This window comes from Excalfactoria chinensis, chromosome 5 (assembly GCF_039878825.1).
Source record: "Excalfactoria chinensis isolate bCotChi1 chromosome 5, bCotChi1.hap2, whole genome shotgun sequence".
Taxonomy (NCBI): domain Eukaryota; kingdom Metazoa; phylum Chordata; class Aves; order Galliformes; family Phasianidae; genus Excalfactoria; species Excalfactoria chinensis.
In genome coordinates this window covers 24,170,659-24,190,478 of record NC_092829.1, presented here as the reverse complement: position 1 = coordinate 24,190,478, position 19,820 = coordinate 24,170,659, and the positions used below count along the sequence as shown (strand labels likewise).

General features: G+C 38.1%; 1 protein-coding gene and 1 long non-coding RNA gene across 4 annotated transcripts; one reads left to right on the top strand and one right to left on the bottom strand.

The window, feature by feature from the left end:
* Window positions 1-13,645, top strand: LOC140252396 (uncharacterized). Its single transcript, XR_011903644.1, has 3 exons — window positions 1-136; window positions 2,851-2,913; window positions 13,540-13,645. It is a non-coding gene; the product is annotated as an uncharacterized lncRNA (long non-coding RNA).
* On the bottom strand, window positions 5,455-15,720 carry DTD2 (D-aminoacyl-tRNA deacylase 2). Of its 3 annotated transcripts, none has more exons than XM_072337013.1 (5): window positions 15,499-15,668; window positions 13,511-13,584; window positions 13,075-13,129; window positions 10,344-10,413; window positions 5,461-8,373 (listed from the first exon to the last, which is right to left on the bottom strand). In XM_072337013.1, coding segments are annotated over exons 2-5 (453 nt in total). In that variant the 5' UTR covers window positions 13,513-13,584; window positions 15,499-15,668; the 3' UTR covers window positions 5,461-8,047. The 3 variants fall into 3 exon arrangements, with proteins under 3 accessions (XP_072193113.1, XP_072193114.1, XP_072193115.1); XM_072337014.1 differs by having other exon boundaries at window positions 13,511-13,581; window positions 15,499-15,615; XM_072337012.1 differs by lacking the exons at window positions 13,075-13,129; window positions 13,511-13,584 and having other exon boundaries at window positions 5,455-8,373; window positions 15,499-15,720.
* Window positions 15,721-19,820: the final 4,100 nt, after the last annotated feature.

Below are 19,820 nucleotides of genomic sequence, written 5' to 3'. Positions count from 1 at the left end.
CGGGAGGGAGTTGCCGCTGCTCAGGGCTGTGCAATCAGGGCCGGAGCCATCGAGCGCCCACTGCGGCCGACCCGGGCCTCGGCGCTCCGGGACGGGAGCCGGGTGTGGGCGGGCGCCGCTAGAAGGAATCCGTGAGGTGAAGAGAGTATACCCGGGGGGCGCTGCCGAGAGGGTAAACCTAGCGGTGCCGGGAGCGGGGCTTTCCCCGGGGCGGAGAGCTGGAGGCCGGCCTGGTGCCAGGGGAGCCAGCCAGAAGCCGGTTTGCTGAGGAGCGGCCTCCCTCCTTGACAGTTGTCATAGCTGAGTTCACTGGTTATGTGAGAATTTCTGCTGAAGGAACGTTCTGTTTTGAGCTCTGTTTTCAGAGTGGTCTCAAATGGTCTGACATACTAAAACATGTATCTCGGCCATTTTTTAGTTTTAAAGGAGTCTTATTCTGGCATTGTAGCCATGTATCTCTCCATGTCGGGAGATAGATAACGTACAATTGCATTCTGCCAGCCAGCTAGGAGAGAAAACTAACAGGCAGGCATGAGGTCTGGTTTCTGCTGGCAGCATTAGTTTGGTGGTAATAAGGTGTTCTGCTACTTGAGCTGCTGCTATACAAAGCTGATGAAGAAAATAATGCCTTCTGGAATCAAAGGCTGATTTTGACTGGATAACAGATGTAAAAGGCAATCTTTTGTCTTTGCATTCTCACAGAGGAACACTGGTTAGGTTAGTCCCTGGGGCTGGGAGCAAAGGTTCCTTTCCACAGGCTGGGCTCTTTGAAGTGGTGCAAACCATTATGGGGAGGGAATAATGCATGAGATACGTAAGCATAGGAGTCAAAATTGTCCCCGACATTTACATAAGCTTGTAAGCTCATGCTCAAATATGAAGGCTACTCCTATTTTATGTTGGCCTGTGGTGTCAGAGGCAGGTGTTGGTGGTATGGCAGTAAAGGCTGAAGCTCCCCTACCAATATACTATTAGATATTATTGTCACGTGACTGACAAAATGGTGTCTGACATGGAAGAGCGTATGAGGGAAAAGGTGTGGAATTGAGTTCCCTTGTGCAGAAAAAAATGGCACCCACTTACCTTCATCAGCACTTGCTAAATGTTTATGGAGGCCAAACAATGGGTGTGAGCACAGTGAGAGTGGTGCATTTCAGCAGTGGTGACCATGGGTCAATTCCACTGGCAGATTTTTAGGAATGCAACATGCAGGCTCTTGTTCATGGCTAGAAAAAATGCATAGCTAATGGTGAAAACAGTGTTTTGTAGCTGAGAATTTGCTCTATCACATTGTTCTCTTTGCAGCTGTTGTAGTCTCAATGAAAATAATTAGGAGGCATTGTTTTCAGAATGACCTACGTATATATATCACTAAGGAATATAATAAAGTCTTCTCAGAGAACTGCCTGGCTGTATTCTACAGATTTAAAAGCATCAGGCTGCATTGCCATATATGGACATTGGTTTCATTTTTACTGAATTCACCATTATACAGGAACATGAGCACTGAGGCAGTGACCTTTTAACAGAAAGCTCTGCCAATATATGTGGTAATGAGGAATAATATATAAATGTCTCACATCTGAAACTGTTTCCATCGCGTATTTCACAGAAATCAACTCTACAAACTCCTGCTGGTGTAAAGGTGTTATTTCTGTGATACAAGGAGTATCAGAAGTAGCGTACGGCCCTCCCCCCTGAAAAGAGTTATTTGCTCAGTTAACCTCATTTTGATGAGCAAATGAGTTGCTGCTGCTCAACAGAGTGCAGTCTGCCACTCTGCTTGTAAGAAAGGTCAAGCAAACTATTTGTATTCAAAGGCTGTTGGTGCTGTGATGTGCTGAGTAATAAACTCCTGTAAAAACAAAAGGTACTTTCTGACGTTCTTGGGAGGTTCCAGAAGGACCAGGAAATATACATGAAGGGTCGATTATATTTAGGTAGTAAGCAATAGAAATATTTAGAACAGTTTTTAGAAATGTATTGCTGTTGTTACTCTTATTCACTCTGTTGTGGTGACTGGCAGAGGACCCACTCACTGCTCAGTACTGCATCATAGTATCATCATAGTATCATAGTATCGTGCGAGTTGGAAAGGACCTTAGAGTCCAATCATACTAAATGTTATGTGAGCATAAGGCAAGATAAAGCACCTCTCAGAGAGAAATAGTGTTGCACGTTTTTTTTTCTGAGAGTCCTTCCTCCTAGACCCCAATATACATGGTGTCAGCTCTAAGTAATGGTGTTTTAATGCCAAACTGGCACTAGTCTGAAGAAGCAATGAGGAACAGTGGTGTGAGGTGCTACTTTTATCTCTGGCTATATTTGCTCTGTGCCAGCAGTGCTTTATGAGGATAAGAATCTATCTTTATTGGTTTTATAACTAACCTTGATTCTTTAATATGATTTTGCCCTCCTAAATTGGTCAACAAGAGTGTTAACCATGCATTGATTCAAATTAGCATCTACTTTAGCAGTAATGCTTGCCATTTTTATCTTTACCCTTTTCAATCCAAAATAAAAATACTGTTACGTATTTATAGTTTTCTGTTCTAAAACAGACAAAAATAGGATAATGAGATGTATTCACCATATATTAACTCAGTCCCCCATCTCTCCATTAGTCCTGACTGAGCTTCAACAAAACATATTTAATAAAACAAGTAATTGGCAAACAATTGCACTGCAAAAAGCTCCTGATTAGTCTTCTCATTAGTTAGTCTATTTTGGTAAAGTGGGTTGAACAATTTAGTGCACGAATTAGTTCTGCCAAACAAATTTCAGTTATAGTAGAATATCTCTTCAGTCACATATGCCTCTAAGCAAGCCATTTTTTTTGGTTTCTTATAGCTTGATGACTCTACAGCAACAGAAAAGAATGTATTCCTCTGATTGCAATGGGATCATGTAAATGTGAGTAAGAATCATGAGACTAGAAGCATAATTTAAATCAGATGAAATATCACCAAGCAATTATAAAGCAAACAGAACCAAATTACACTATATTCTAAGATCTTTGTAAGGAATGTCTTAGATTAGTTTTAAGTTAGACATTTTTAATTTATATTTTTGCAGTTATTAAATTACATAATCTAGCTACTTCTCTAAGTACAGAGTCAGACTGTTAAGGTTTGATTTCGCAAACGGTTACACCATCAGCAACAGGCAGTTTACAATTGGCTTTAATCTGAATAAAATAATCTGCTTCTAAGCAATATAACATGCTCATTTCTAGAACTGATGGTAGCCTTTAGTATCCATGGTTGTTTAGTATTACTCCCTCAGTTAAGACAGTAACTGTGCTAGTGCTTATAATCCCCAAAGTGAAACACTTCCCTCAAGCAAGGACTTTCTGGAAGCAGGTGAAATCCAATACAGTGTAAGTGTCCCAGCTTTTGCAAAGTCTTAGTTATACATCTTTGGTTCCTCGTTATTTTTTTGTTTGTGATGGCTGGTCTTTTAAATTAAAAAATAAATAAATAAATAAAAATCAGATTGAATGTTTAAAGTGCTATATGGTTTAATTTAATGCTTATATTCCCAACAGAGTTTATTTTTGTCCTAGGATAAAATTCACAAAATCTGAATTTCTGTCAAACGATTACATAGTTCTGGTGCTACTTTTAATCCTAAAATGTAAATAAAAGTAACACACAGGTCTAGAAAACATTAGATACAGTTATCAAAATTGAAATGTGAGATAAGGAAGAAAAAAATCTCCTGTCAAAACCTTGACACATAGGTCCCAAGCAGTTCTACATGTGAATAAAAGATCAGTCTTCACTAGTAAAAAATTGAGTAGTGTGTATTTTTAAGTACACTTTAAATACCTAAAGAATTCTGGATAAAATATTGTGACAAGTATTAGCAGCACATTAATGTATTCTAAATATGGTTTGCCAACTGATTATTAAGAGTTCCCAGAACTCTTTTGGTTTTATTGTTAATCCAAAAACTATCTTGCAATCTCATTTCTAACTAAGCACATCTAAATAATCTAACCTCTTCACTCACAGTTTTAATGCATACTAATGTAATAGGACATATATTGCATCACTTCAACAAATAATACAATTATGGTGAATAGAAAACAGAATCTTAAATTCACTGTAACAACACACGTGTGAGCTAGAACAATTTGACAGGAAAGTCATTTATCTGCATTTCCATGCCTTGTAGAAATTTCCTATATTTTGAAATAACATAAGAGTTATTTGTGTGATACCAGTTCGCTGAGTTACTCAGTGTGCTTTGTGGACATTAGCTTCAAAACATGTTTTTAAAGGAAAAGCTGAGGTACATGGTAAAGAAAGACAAACATATAGTTTCAACAATATAGAAAGATATAAGCACATACTGCATTCACAAAAATAAAAAACTGAGGTGGTTGTTTTTTGTCTTTAGTAGAAGAGAAGAAAAGCAGTGTTTTTAAACATCTTTTTTGTCTCCATTTTCACTCTGTCTTATACACAGAAAAAGTGGAGCAGAAAATTGCTTTGCCCAAAGCCACACACTGGCAGTGGACAGCAGTGATTTAAATAGAAAATGCGCAGCACAGTCATATTATTCAAGCTACTCTGACTGCTGTTTTGTTCTCTTGTCCACATATACCATTTACTTTTCAACTGCAGCTGCAAAGCACTCCCAGTAGCAGAATTCTTGGCATTATCCACACTGTATGGATCCCTGAATTCTGAGTTGCTTTCAAGGAACTTCAGGAGATTAAGGAGAAACACAGCATTGAGAGACATTCTCAAATTATAGGTGCTCATTTACCAAATTGTACCAAACAAAGAGAAAACTGTACTTTCAAATGTGGATGGACATCTCCACAGCCATTCTGTTCTCCAGAGCATAGCTAGTCAACCCAGAGACACATGTTTAAGGCATTCAGGTAAAATGCTGAAGACCACTCAAAGAAAAAGAAGGGTCTGTTTATTTTACTTTGGTGAAGATAAGCTTATTGTGGAATAGGTTTCAGAGAGAGTAAGTATAGAAGTTTATGACCTTGAAATTTTGGATTAATATTTTCATGTTGCATACTATAGTAGAGGTGAAAATTTACACAAAAGGCATGGAAAGGAAGCAGGAGTACTGCTGACTCAAAGATGAACTACTGCACCCCTACTCAATAGTTTTATGAGAGCACAGTCCATAGTTCATGCACAATCATCTTACACGTACTGAGTGGACACACTGCAAACAAGGCCATAAAAACCTGTCAGAACAGTTCCTGTGTGATGATAGAATTGGAAGTCAAACTAGAACAATATAATGGTTACTCATTTCATAGTTTAATTCAAGGAAGTGTAGAATATTTAACACGGTAGAGAACTGATATTCTCTAAGTATAAAGCAGGATAGTTGTTTGAGCTCTTGCCTAGTTATAGAATAAAAACTAAAGCAATGCCACATCATCTGTTTAAAGCATATATTCACGTCAGAAAGTAGTTTGGCTTAAAAATAATTTTAATCAATTTATTCATCAGTGTGGTCCATCACATTATTCAGAAATAGCTTCTTTTAGTAAATGGATCACGAATCAATAGTAGACATAAATAAAGCAGCACAAAGGGCACATCATTCAGCAAGCTGCCAACTGCTGTGGCAGAAGATGGCAGAAATCAGTATCCCAGGACAGATAGAATAAATCAGAAACAAACTGGCAGATATTACACAAAGAAGCCACCTTTTAGCAGAAACTCAAGATTTCTGTCATCTCCCAAGAGCTACTGAAATACAGAAACATTTATAAACTTTATATGAGACATCAGTTCAAGATGGAGTTTGGTCTGAAGTCTGTTTTTCACTAAATACTTTCAAGCTCATTCCTCTCGGGGTATGCAGAGTTCTTGAAATATAGAGAATGAATTGTGAGGCTGCTAAAGATCTCTCTGGAGAGAGGGGGAAAAAAGTCATTCTGCAGACTTTGTATTTTAGCTCAAAGGATCAATTCTTGAGAAAAGTGTATAACTATAATTCCCCTATGGTCAGTGAGAGGTGGAGTTACTCAGCACTTTTTAGGATTTGGCCCACAACAGAAGGAGAAATAAAATCAGTTTTCTCAAGCAGTCAAATCATAAAACTCTAAAACTCTATTATTCATATCTGGACAATCCTATTTAGATGTCTCTAAAAAGAAAACAAATCATGACTCATTTTGTCTGTTAAGTATTAATAACTATCTTGTTTGGGACTTAACTAATATTTCTAGGCCATTTATGTGAGTAGATATTTTCAACTGAGAGAATCCAAATTGTCAAGAATTCAACATCCGTAAATATTTCACGATGACTAACTGCATATTTTCTTAATGTGAAAAATACTATTACTCTCTTATCAAAACTATGAGCTTTGTACCTAAAAAAAAAAAAGTGATTCCCATTGTATAATTTACAAATTATACACTGTTAAACTTTATTAAAAATAATGTTAATGATAGAATATTTGTAAATAATCACAATTTAAGATTGTGCAAGCTGACATGAACACTAAGCATCATGTTTTACATCTTTTCCAGTATAATTTATCTTTTAAAAATTGAATCCTGGATAATTACAGCAAACCATGTAATTGTCTAATTTCACTTTTAAACCTTTAAATTACTGAAACCTTTTAAATTACTGACTTCATAAAACCATGACACAGCAGCAAAGGAGAAACTTGACTCGGGTTGAACGTACTTGAATCAGTTTTCAATTTGCCACATTCTCACTGCTTACAACACAGATTTTCCCATTGTATCTTCTTAATACTGTCTATTAGAAATGTTTATCATAGTACTGCATACTAGGTCAGTTGGAACTGAGACCCCTAATGTGCTAACACTGTGAATATAAGAAATAAAAGCTAGTCTCTGCTTCAGATCCAGTAGATAAAAAAGTGAAAGGAAATAATGCAGGCAGAGAGAACAATGAGACTGCAGTATACATCACACAATTTTTGTTGTCTGCATTTTAGTATTCCAGTCCTTTTCCTGAGGCCCTGTTAGGAAAGAATTGTATAGACAGCAAGACAAAGGTAACAAGGACATAGAACAAATTATAGCAAGCAGCCCATCAAAACACATCTAAGAACATTTTGAGTGCAAGCTTCTACAAAGCAATACAGTGGTACCACCTTGACTTCAGTTTCCAGATGTATCTCACTATTTCTTCTTACAGTGTCTGTGTAGGGTGTGCTGAAATCTTAGTACCACCTAAAAGTCTTACTTCTACACATGCTGTATGAGAAGAGAGGCCTTTGTTATTTAGTAGCCACCATCTAAGAGGCTAAAAACTCAGTGCATTTTTGCTTTCAGTAACTGTGTGAGCTAGATAGCATTTAATAGATGGAAAATGAAGATAACTAAGTGCCTGACCCCAGAAATCAGGTGGAAAAAAAAAAATTACAACTACAGCATTCCTCCAGGCTCTTTTAGTGGTGCTCAGAGACAAGACAAAGGGTAATGGGCACAAACAGGAACACAGGAGGTTCTATATGAACACAAGATAAAACTTTCTTAACTTTGAGGGTAACAGAGCACTGGAACAGGCTGCCCAGAGAGGCTGTAGAGTTGTCTTCTGTGGAGATATTCTAAACCCACCTGGATGCTTTCCTGTGCAACCTACTCTAGCGGACCTGTTTTAGCAGGGAGATAAGACTAGATGATATTCAGAAGTCTCCTCAAACCCGTTTTGCTTTCTCAAGTGTACTTCACTACAAGTTATATATGTAATAGTTTTGTAATTATTTTGAAGTAACAGTTGTATGCATTACCCTACTACTGGAATTTTGGCAAAAAAAAACATCCAAGTGAGATATTATAATTGTGTCAATCTCAATTATTTTAGGAATACTTCAGATGAATATGCACATAAAATGCATGCTCATTATTGCAATGCAGTCTAAGGCATTCTTCTACTTAATGAGATAATAACACCAACACAGACGAGTGCACATCCTTCTTATACTGTTCTTCCCAAATCATTTAAATACATTAATACTGAGAAAAGAAAAAAAGACAATAGTTACAGCCAGTATTGTATCCATGATAGCATTTATTTTTTCAGAATTCAACCAGATGAGTGTAAGGTCCATTTGTATCCAGTTTTAACACCTGTCTGTTTCCATATGTGCCATGCTTAACAAGAACACCTGCTTCCTTGCATTTGGCACTGGCAGCCAGTTCCTTTTCACACAAAGTCACAAACTGAGAATAAAGTTCCATTCCTTTTTCTTTTTCTATATTTGCATGGTACTGCATCTTTCTTCCCTTCAGTTTACCACCCAGAGTAGCTTGTGGTATGATGAGTACATTGCCTGGTAAATCAAGGACAGATACATACTCTCCATTTTCATCTTCACTTAATTTAACATTCAACAGCACATTGACTGCAAATAAAGTAAAAATTAGTGTAATTAAAGTAAGTCAAATAGGACCTAATATAACATCATAAAACAATATTCAAGATTTTACAAGATAGTCCAAAATAGCTTATTTTACTTGAGTAGCTTATCCTGACTGTTACTAAAACAAAATATGGATTGTCCTTAAATACTATTAACTGGTTAAGATGGCAGAGTATTGTGAAGAATTCAAAGGATATTGATATTAATGCAGTATATCTAAATAGACAGTTTTTGTGGGTGGGACAATGGATTGCTCTTTAAAATCCTGCAGTTTATTCTAGTTGGAGCTCCCAAAAGGAACCCAGGATCTAACTAGTGACCCTAAAGTAATTACCCGATACTCAGCCAACACTCACAGAAGAGTATACATTGTATGAGATAAGGCCATCTTTGATAAACTTGGAGACATTACTGTCCTGACTTTCTTTATGGTTGAAGTAGCTGGCAGCAATATCTAACACCAAACTGATCCTGCTGAAGCCCTGGGGTCAGCAGTTTGGTCTCACCCAGAGTGAGCAGAAGACATGCAGGTGTCAGCCTGCCTTTTGAGAGAAAAGGCAAGTAGGAAAGTCAGAGATGCAATTTGGTCCATTAAATGCAGTGTGTAAACTTGTAAATAGAATTGATGTGTTTGATAACATTACATTTTCTAATGTTTCTATAATAATCAAATTCTTCCCCCAGAATTTCTTCCAACTGTTTAAAAGCTGTGAGAATACTAGCCATCACTCTAAACCTACAAGAGAAAACCACACCAACTTAAACAGTTTCAAAACATATTAAGAACAAAAATATTCCATAAAACAGACACTTGGGAAGATGGCAGAGAATAAATCTCCTAAATAGCTAACAGAACTTTTTTCTTGCCTGTTTCAGCTGCCACAAAGCTGAAAAGGTGATTATTCTCAAATATCATAAAATTCTCACAAGCATAAGATCAGTTTTCATACCATGCTGTTTTAAATACACCTAAAGATTTCAGCTTAGTTTAGCATCACAAAAAGACTGTGCCCTTGAAGACCAAGAGCTGTTCTCAGCATTTTCATTAACACCTGTGCTTGCACATTGCAAGGCCTTTCTGCTGGTACCAGCATACAGCTTGAAATAGACCACTGTTACATGACCTTTTGTGAAACTACTATCAGCAACCCATAGAAATGGGGCGCTTTTATGTGGAACACACATCACTGAATTCCCCAAATAATTCACTGCCAGTGATAGAGGAAAAGAGGCAGAAAAAATTAAATAAATTAAAAAAACAAAGCCAACAAAACAAAGCAAGCAGCCAACCAATCACTATCACTGCTAAAAGCTACTCTAGAAGAAAGCAGACAAATGGTAGAGTTTGACCTGAATTGAGCATCAGTTCCACTTGGATATAAATGTTAAAAGCGCATGCAGAGAAGAGAAAATGAGTGACAGATACTGCTGTTATCCCTTCTGATCCAGAAAGACTAACAATATGCAGCATGAGATGGGACACAAGTTAGTTATCCATCCAACTCCCTCTACTGGCTATAATTTTAAACATCCAGCACATACAGGGAGATCAAAATTAAGATAGCTCTTAAATGAAGCCATGAATTATCTGCAAACCATCTTCTCTAAGTTCAGTCCCGTCCTAGACTGAAGATATTGCTTGATAGTTGTAATATATCCATTAGTAGGTGCAGCACTTTCTGCTTGCTAGAGTGTTTTCAACATGAACATTCAGTGTGAATTGATCTTCTAACACATTAATCATGAACTGATAGTGAAGAGATATGGACAGCGGTGAAATATATGAAACATAACCAACCAAACTGTTCTTTCAGCCACCTGATTAGTTGGGAAATAGGGTATTTGATGGCTTTTTGACTTCTCATCTAAATAGCAGCTGCCTTTTCTCTGCCACTACCACTTAATTCTTTAAGAAACTATATGTGAATTCATAAGGATTATTTATACCATACCAATTTTTGGAACAAGATCCTCATCAGCACCTTTGAAGAAGCATATATAGATAACAAGTCCTCTCTGGATCTACAAAAGATTACAGAAAACAATATCAGTCTCTCATTGTCCACCATGCAGGTTTATCATTAAAACCAATACAGAAAGTGACAAAACTACAATGAGTAAAGTTAATCTTGGGAATCTTGTTATTTTCTATAGCTTCAGATTTCAAATTTATGGGCTTATGGAAGTTCATGAGATATAAACCAATTACCTGCTCAATGCTGCTACATGCAATTAAGCCACTTTGTTAGCTGCACGTGAAGCCACACTTAGTTGTAATATAACATGTACAGTATTATTGTTATTACAGATAATATACAGTGTGAAATATGACTTCATTTTCTATTATAAAATATATAAAATGCCATGGGGCTTGTCAGTGAACTGAATTATATTTTAATGTTAAAAATGTTAAAAATACGCTAGGATAGTTCTAACAAAACAGTCTGATAATTAAATATTTTAAAATGACAGCCAATTTAAATATGATGACCAACAATTATGAAGTTGTTCACAATACTAGAAAGATATCAAAAATATTATCCATCAGTTCAGGTGAAACCTTTTTGACAAAAATGGGACCTCTCCCTTGATTCACGTAGGGTAAAGGATATGCCACTTCTTTAGCAAACTAAGAGACCACTAGAAAGAACTGTCTATTTGAGGAAACAATTAGGTCTGTAGTAATAAGAAAGCATAAAGTAATTCCCTTGTAACTTCCCCCCCCCTCTCTTGTTTAGTTCACAAAGAATACATTTGCAACAACCAGTACTTTATTAAAAAAATAAAGCTATTTGGCTACGCAACCAACACAACCAATAGGTATGCTGTTTCACATTCTAGTATCTGTCAATGGTTTAACCTCTTTGGGAAAAAGCAGAAGCCATACACAGCTTGACAATAACAAGAAATCCTATCCTCTCACCATTGTTTTGTCAAGAATAATTATTCTATTAAAAGGAAAATTAACATCAGCTCAGAGAAAATATGAAATACTACTTAAGGGATGCTAACTAGATCAGAGCAGGAAGGATTCATTACTTTCAAAGTTATCAAAACAGAAGGATAAGAAATATGAATGTTACTTAGAAAAAAAAATAAAGGGTTGTGGTTTGTTGTTGTTGCCGTTGTTTTGTTTTACTCATTCTTTTCTTTAAAACAGAAATTTTTGGTAAAGAAAACAACTACACACATGAGATTTCATCCTTTTGTTATTGTGGAGATTGAACAAAATACTCAAGGCAATGTCTGAGGAGAGCTATGCCTCCATTACTACTTTTCTACTTCCTAATTTCTGAAAAAGAGAATGCTCTTTGTAGCCTAAATGCCACAGAGAATCTTTCAGAAGCTATAAAGAGCTCCTTTCATTTCAAAACTCATTTTGACCAATGCAGAACATTATGCAGGTTCCCATTCCCAAATGATTGCCGTATTTCATAAACACTAATAAATTTGATGTCCTGAACCTTAAATGGCATTTCAAACTCTCTACTCAAATGACAGAGAAATAAAGGCTGCCAAAGGATAAACTAAATATTAGTTCCAGAACCAGACTAACATCAGGATGTTAATAAAGAATAAGGCATATAAAACCTATTAATAAAGAACAATTCAGTAGGTCACATACATTTACATTATTAAACTAACTTAGAGAAAAGCAATTATACTGTGTTGCACACCTCACAAATGACTACTCCAACCTTCTGAAAGTTCTTGAATATTTTCACATATGGAAGTAACAATATTCTGCAGGAAGCTCCTTTAAAAAGCCAAAAAGGGAAATAAAGTAACACTTAAGACTCTAAGACCAGATAACTAAAAATGATTATTATTAGCTTTTATATTAACTAATGTTATTTTTCAGCCCCTCTCATGATTTGATGCTTAATTCTGAACACTTTTTCCATCACAAGATTACATATATATAGGCTTCAGCATCTGTTACAATCAGAAAGATTAATGAGGTGGAAGGGCAACAGAGGAAAAGTGAAGGTGCTCACCCATCTCAGAGAATTTAGGCTCACAACGACTCCACCAGAGAGAAATCTCCAACCAGAGATCCTTCCCCAGTAGCAGTCAGCCCTTAAATGAGTTCTAATAGAGGTGCAGCCAGGCTCCACCCCTTACAGTCACACAGAATTGCTTTCACCTGTGCTCCCATGGCTGACCGGGTTCTTTTTCCAGATGCTCAATCAGTGGTTCAGGCTGTGACTCAACAGTTACCATACAGTGTCTCACACCAACCAAATATGAAATGAAAAAATCTGAATTCAGAGACAGGTTAATCCTACGAGGGGATGTTTGTATTATGTGCTTATTATCTTCTAGGACACTTAGAAAATATGTTATGGATGAAAACTATCCAGTATTCACAAGTTAAAATTCATGGTTTCAACTGAGATTGAGAACTATATTTGAACACTTCACAGCACATTCAATAATGCTTCAGCCTCAACCTATTATATATTATTATTTTTTTCCTCCTTAACTGAGTGGGAGACTTAAAACTGAATTTAAGGAGCTAACGTAATTGTAATACATGTCAGTCCTCAGGTCTCTCGCAGGTATTCCAGGTGTCCTTGCTGTTCAGAGCTACATTTAACTTAGTAAATGTCAAGTAAAATAACACAAATAAGAAAGTTACAAATGCAACATGCTGACAAGCAGTCACTAGAAAGAACTTACATAGTGAAAGGCAGGCAGCTGTGCTGGTGTGGATTTGTTGTTATCAGTGAAATGCCTACATAAATAAAGCAGTGAATCAAGTTACTCTGTAACATGAGCATTTTTTGTACAACTGTCCTAAGTAATCATCAGAGCAGACAAACCTGCATCACAAAGGGCTGAAGTATCCAGTCCCTCAGGCCACACAGCAAGCCTTAGCTCTGCCACCTCCAAACACTCCTTTGTAGCTCCACTGAAGGATAAACAACTAAGTCCTCCCCATTTACAAAATACATTCATCTGAACTATGCAGGATTTCACTAGCAAAACCTAAATATATTCCACAAAATGTAATCTCAGCATGGTTTTCTTTTTGTTTTCTCCTGGAAAAATGTAATGCAACTGATAATGAAAACAGAGATACTTTGTATGAAGCAAGCTTGTGGAACTAACTTACATGAATTATTCTTTGACATCTTCATTCAGGCTCACTGAACAGTGAGAAGCGTTGTTCATATTTCACCCATTCTGCTGCATCAAAGAGAAATTCCATAATCTACCATGGGTCACAGAAAAACCTGTACCAGGTATCTTTTACTCCATTTGGTATCTTAACTAGAAGATAAATCAAGGGAAATAAGGTATGGGAAAGACAGCTTTCACTGCATTAGGGGTAGGTGCTTACACTTTTCAGATGAATATCCGTTTTATATTTCACTTCTCCTATAGTGTGAAATGCCCAATCTCATTGTATGTGCCCCTAGATTTAACCACAATTCCTTTTTTCCCTCCAAAGTATTTTGCATATACAGAAACTTTTTAATGGATCCTATTTCACTGGCATTTCTGCATAAACTATGTAATCCTCAAAAGGTCATAAAGCTACAATTGTGAAAACATAATGAAGAGAGGTGACTCATATATAAAGTACGCTTCCAGCCTTTTTCTTGATAAAGAACATCCACTCCAGAGTTCCCAAAGTACCTGCAGGGGTCTCTTAAAGCTCGGAAGCTATTCAAAGCCACCTACTTAACACACTATTTATGGCTCACTAGAAGTTTCTCAAGGTGAGGACCTACTTTTTAGCTGTTACAGGTCACTGCATGCACACTGGTTTACGTAAATAACAGTTTATTAGGCCTATATTTCTTTATTTTTCATTGCTACACTGACATGGAGTAGCATTGTCCTACGAGGAAGCATCAGAAGCAATTATGCCTTTTAATGATCTCTAATGAAAGCCATTAAAGACTAAAGAAACCACGATATTTCTACAGGGTTGGGTTTTTCTGTTTGTTTGTTTGTTTTGCTTCAGGGTGATTAGCTTTTGTTACAACACATTTCTTTTTGCAAGCCTAGATATCCAGGAAAGATTCATAAGGACCAATGAAGTTTCATGTCTGAAAAATACCTGCTACTCACATTGGACAAACCCCATGCCGATTCCTTCAGTGTTATCAACAACCTTTCCAATGATTTTGGCTAAGTTATTTAAATCCTCAAGTAAGAGATTAACACAGCATAACTGCCTTCTAACGCATTGGCTCACTTTATGTAAAAAACAAAACACGTGTCTACATTTGGGTAGTTCAACAGCCAGCCAGCACCTGTGGCACCCCTGTGAAAGCTTATTTAGGAAAGGACAGAGAGCCTCAGAGAGGGAATATGGGAGAGGCAGGAGGTATGTCATGGAGAAGCTGCTATTCTCCTACAGGACCTGTAGCCTGGGAGGGCTTGCTCAGGTGGGTAGGAAAACAGAAGGAGCAGCAGGAGACGTGCTGTGTGTGGATTGCAGCCTCCTGTGCCCCTGTCTATGCAGTGAGCAGTGGCAGAGAGATCCGGGTGACAGCACAGGGGTAGGGGAGCACTTAAGAGCGTGGACCATGGCAGGTGCCTGAAGCTCAGCCTGCCAAAGGAGGAGGACTGTATTCCCCATGCATCTAGGTAATTTTTTCCTTCCAATACCCAAACTGCTAAGTAAACATTTAATTGGCAATAAATTGACACGAATTCCCCAAGTGAACGCTGTTTTGCCCGTGACGGTAAGCGGCAGCGATCTCGATCCGTTCTGAACCGCCTCTTCTCCCACTCTCACTGCAGGGAGAGGCAGCATCTGTGTGCTATCGCCCAGACCAGCTGAAAAAAACACTGAAAACTCTTAAAGAATGAATGTAAACGGGAACTAATTACAGATTTTGCAGATATTAAAACGCAAATGTCGTGAAGCCTGACGGGAGTTACCACGAGAAGCACGTATCGGACTTCCCGTGTGCGGTAAAAACCAGAGGGCGGTGCCGTCCCCCTGCTGTACCATCCGTAAAGCCGGTCGGACCGCAGCCACGCAGCCCCAGGCTCTGCCCCGCGCCCCCAGCACTGCCCTCCTCGCCCCGCCGCCGGGGGAGGGGACGAGACCGCACCGAGCGGGGCGGTCGCGCTGGACGTTACCTCCTCCCACTCAGCCTCCACGCCGTGCTCGGGCGGCTTCACCTGCAGCCGAGCAAACAGGCACTGCTGCAGTAAGGCCCGAGCCAGCACCGGCCGCGCCGCCGCCATGGGACAGAGAACAAGAGGAAGGGAACGGCGTGAGGGCGGGCCCAGAGCCCGGGCAGGGCGGTGGCGGCGGCGGGGTCACGGTGCAGCGCACGTTGCTTTTCCGGGTTAGCGGGGCCCGTGGCTGCAGTGAGGGGCTGGGGAATTAGAAAGCACTGCGCATGGCTGCCGGAGCATTGGCGTGTGTGAAGAGCTCTGGGCCAGCGGTAGTCTCTGAGGCCGGACAGGTAGCCACGTGCGAAGGATGTAGCTGTAGAACAGAAAGCGTTTTAACAGCTCGTATTTAAAGAGCCCTACCGCTACCAGGAAGCTGGTGCTTTGGTTGGCTTGTTTGCGTGAGAGAAGTGCTTCTTAGCTTATTTTCTAGTGGGGCAGTATCATATGCTGTATGGATTCTGCATGAAAAGTAAAGGCCAAAACTGAACAGTGGAAGGACGGAAGGACTGTTCGTTACCGCTTTGCAGACTGGCAGTGCTTGGATTCCATTTCCTGAGGTTTCATGTCAGAGGGTTTTTTTTCAGTGACACTACTTGGAAGCAGAGGGGAAAAAACAAATAACACAGTTAACACAATGGACATCTGTGTAGCCAGGGATCAGATTTAAGATCTGAAGGAAAGTTAAACTATTACACCTGCTGCGCCTGTGATTGGTCACGTTTCTGACTCTGTGTCCCGACCCACTGAGTAGATAATTTCTGCCCCCTCTCATGAGTTCTGACATGTTGGGATCAGCTCCAGCAAAGGTAGCGTGGGCTGGTGCAGAACTCAGCTTCTCAGAGCTTGTATGAAAGACCTAAAATTTCGTTTTCAAAACCACATTAAAAAAATAAAGTAACACAGATCAGAGTCGTAGGAAACTAAATTTCATTTCTTGGTCTTAGTCATCAAACAAGTTTAGTGCAGTTAACCATTGCACAGCAAGAGGCAATATGCTCTCATTAATAGCCATTGTTACATGTAGGTTGGATTAAAATATGCTCTTTTGCATTAGTGCTCTGAGAGGTTGCTCTTTAAAAAGCAAACCTTTATTAAAAATGATGGAATCACACTAGGTGGCTAGTGCATAAACTAGCTCATTTCTATTAGCTGTAGGGTAATATATGAGTAAGTATGAGTTATTTTTATTTAAACTTAGCTGATTTTATTTAAAATACCTTCTGTTCATTTATTCTAAAGCTCTATCCCCAGACTCATTAAGAAGAACTTAATGAGGTAGAAATCCATTTAAAATGAGTTCCTTCATATATATTTGTGATTTAAATTTATTGTCAAGGAAAATGGGTATTACTACAGCCTTTGAGCAAATTATATAAGTAGAATACAAATAGTTATATGTGGCTACTAGTTATTCTTTGTTGTGATACCATTCTTTATGCCAGAATTTGATGCATTTGTTCATATGCAAGTTTAAAAACACATGGCATATGGTTGTGAACCAGTACATTGAACAATTACTACAGGATCATTATGTGTATCATTCTTGATGTAGTTATATTGTACTTCCCTTGGAAAAACAAATGTATGTTATTGTAGCACATGTTCCATTTCTTGAATTGTTTTGGGCCATAATTAGGCGAAAGATCTCTTTTGTAAGCCAAAGAATGTTTGGCTAAATTTTAGCCTTTGGAATTTGTGGCTGGTTTTTCATTTGTTTTTCTATATGAGAGAACCTCTGTATTTCTAAGGAATGTATTCATGTATAAAATACATTAATACTTTTAACATTTATTATAATAAAGGTGTTTTCCTACATGCTTTGGGTTTTATAGCTGTCCCAGGATATTTACTGTATCCTATCTGCTTCTTGACCCCGCAGCAGAGAGTAGGTATTTAGAGACTGGCTGTATCCAGAAGGTACTTTTTGTTATTTTCACATCAGTTCTTTTTAAGAGGGACAGATGGCAGCATGATCCACTTCTCATGAACGTAAGTGCACATGCATTTTTCCATATCTTTAGTTTGAATGGTCATGTATATTTCATGTGCATTTAATGGAGTGTCTCCTTTTGTGGAGAGGGGTGGGTGCTGGGTCTCTGCCTCTGCTGGTGCTCAGGTTTCTCTTGTTTATCAGGGGATAAAATGGTCTTTCAGGACCAAAATGATTTCAGATTGTCTTGAAGTCTTCCCTAGGGATGTTTTTTTTTGTTGTTGTTAGCAGTAACTTTGGTATTGTATGTCACTTGGCAGGGGCCACAGTTGACTGTGATATTGAAGGGACAAGATGCATCTTAGAAGTTATTCCCCTGTCTGTGGTGTCTGAAACACTGATCTAAGGTTTTTCAAGCAGCTGTCAAATCAACGAAGTGCCCCTGGGTAGAGTCATCTGTCTTGAAGAGAAACAGTACAAAGCTGCAGCCTAGCACTTATAGACAGCAAAGGTATAAAATAGGTTGATACAATGGTTATATTTTATTTTGTGACACAGATGTAGCTGAAAGGGTGTAGAGTATTGAGGGAAGAATTATATTCGAACATTATATTTTCTATATTGTCCGTTGTGGAACTCTCTCTTCCCATGTGTTGGGGGTGGGGGGAAAGCAAGAAAACTTTCATTTTCAGTGAGGAAGTTTGGTGATAGTGTGAGGACACTCCTATAGGCAAAAAATGCATGAGAATCTTCTAGGTGCTGGAACTACAATTTCCCATATTTTCAATAGATGCTGTATGCAGAGATCTCAGTGGCATAAAGCCTCATGTTATTACTAAAAAATGTGCATGAATTGAGACACTGCTCTTTCCATTCCTTTGACACACACCATGAAGGGTCATTTATTATTCTCTATGTACCTGAAGGCCTCTTTGCCTCTAGTCATTGTCAAGTGTGCAGGAATAATCAGGCTGCATCTCTTTTTAATTTTTGCATTTATATAGATGGCTTTCAAACAAAGCTCTTTCTGCAGTTTCAGGCCAGAATTTTTCTCCTTTAGCCACAGCTCACTTTTCTCCTCAGGCATACTGACCTTAGCAAGTTGGGAAGGCATGCACACAAATGATAGGTCATGAGGAAGTTCTCTGAATTGCAAACCTCTAAAGTCATCCCAAGTTCTGTTTGCTATACATCGTGATAAAACTGGGAAGTCAAAGGAAGCACAAATCATATTCTCAGTCTGTAATTTATCAGATGCTAAAACTGTTGTTTTCCCCAAACTCAACCTCTTTTTGCAACACAGTTCAACAAGATTGCCAGAGCTCAGTAAGCTGAGTAGAGCTGACAAACTTTTGACGATTAATTCTCTTCAGTGTAAGATCAGTGTGTCACAACATAAACAGGCATTCCTTTTTGCCGTAACACGGCATCACAGTAATGTTGGTCTATAAGCTTGTTTTGAAATTATATAATCCCATTAAAAGAGAACAAAATGCAGCTGTGGCAACTGTAGGACTTTTATCTACAGTCAGTCCTTTGTTAATGATTTGTTTCTGTTAACGCAATACTGTATATAATCTGTCCATGATTTTTGCCAACAGAAGAAGCAGGTGATCTCATTTCCACTCAGATCTTGGAGGAGAGGGGGGTTGGGAAGTGGATGTTTAATGCAGTGGGATAAGTAATAGGGAACTGTACATTCTAATGAATATTCATTGAGTTAAGATAATACACCACGTGTCAAGATATAATGTGGCTTCTTGCAGTGGCTTAATGTATCTCAAAGAGCTTCCAGTGTAACCAGTTTTTTAATATTTAATTTTAATGCTTTCTTAAAGCATTGACTTCTTTCAGCGTGTGTTTCTGAACTCATTGGGAATGAGATGATTTCTTTACAATTTGATACCTCAAAAGCACTGAAGTGATAAAAAGGATATTTTTCATATAATCTTTGATTTTTTTTTTTTAAAGCTGCTGAAGAGTTATGCTTTCTTTTACAACAGATGCTAAATAGCTGCTGCAGGGTGGGGGAAAAAAAAACACCATCTTCAATATTTGATGTTCTAACAGGATGAAAAAATTGTATTTGTTATTTTTTTTCTGAAAGTGCTCCTTTTGTCCCACAGATAACCCTCATAACCCTCCAGCAGTTTCAGGAATTATATGCATATGAATAAGTGGGTAAAACAATTAGTTGGTAACTTGGGATATTTTAGTAGCAGTTAAAGACATTTATATTTTCCCTGGGTACTCTGTTGCTTATAGGGCAAAAAATAATAGTCTTCAAAGTGACAGTCTGAGTGAGATTCATGTCTGGATTAAAATAACTTTGTTTTGGTGCCTGTAGCTA

What these genes read in the sequence shown, in the direction of transcription:
- DTD2 (XM_072337012.1), bottom strand. Translation starts at nt 15,606, where the DNA reads ATGGCGGCGGCGCGGCCGGTGCTGGCTCGGGCCTTACTGCAGCAGTGC. An exon ending in TGGAGGCTGAGTGGGAGGAG is followed by an intron (nt 10,414 to 15,498) that starts GTAACGTCCAGC and finishes AATCTTTTGTAG; the next exon opens with ATCCAGAGAGGACTTGTTAT. An exon ending in GGATCTTGTTCCAAAAATTG is followed by an intron (nt 8,374 to 10,343) that starts GTATGGTATAAA and finishes CTTTATTTGCAG; the next exon opens with TCAATGTGCTGTTGAATGTT.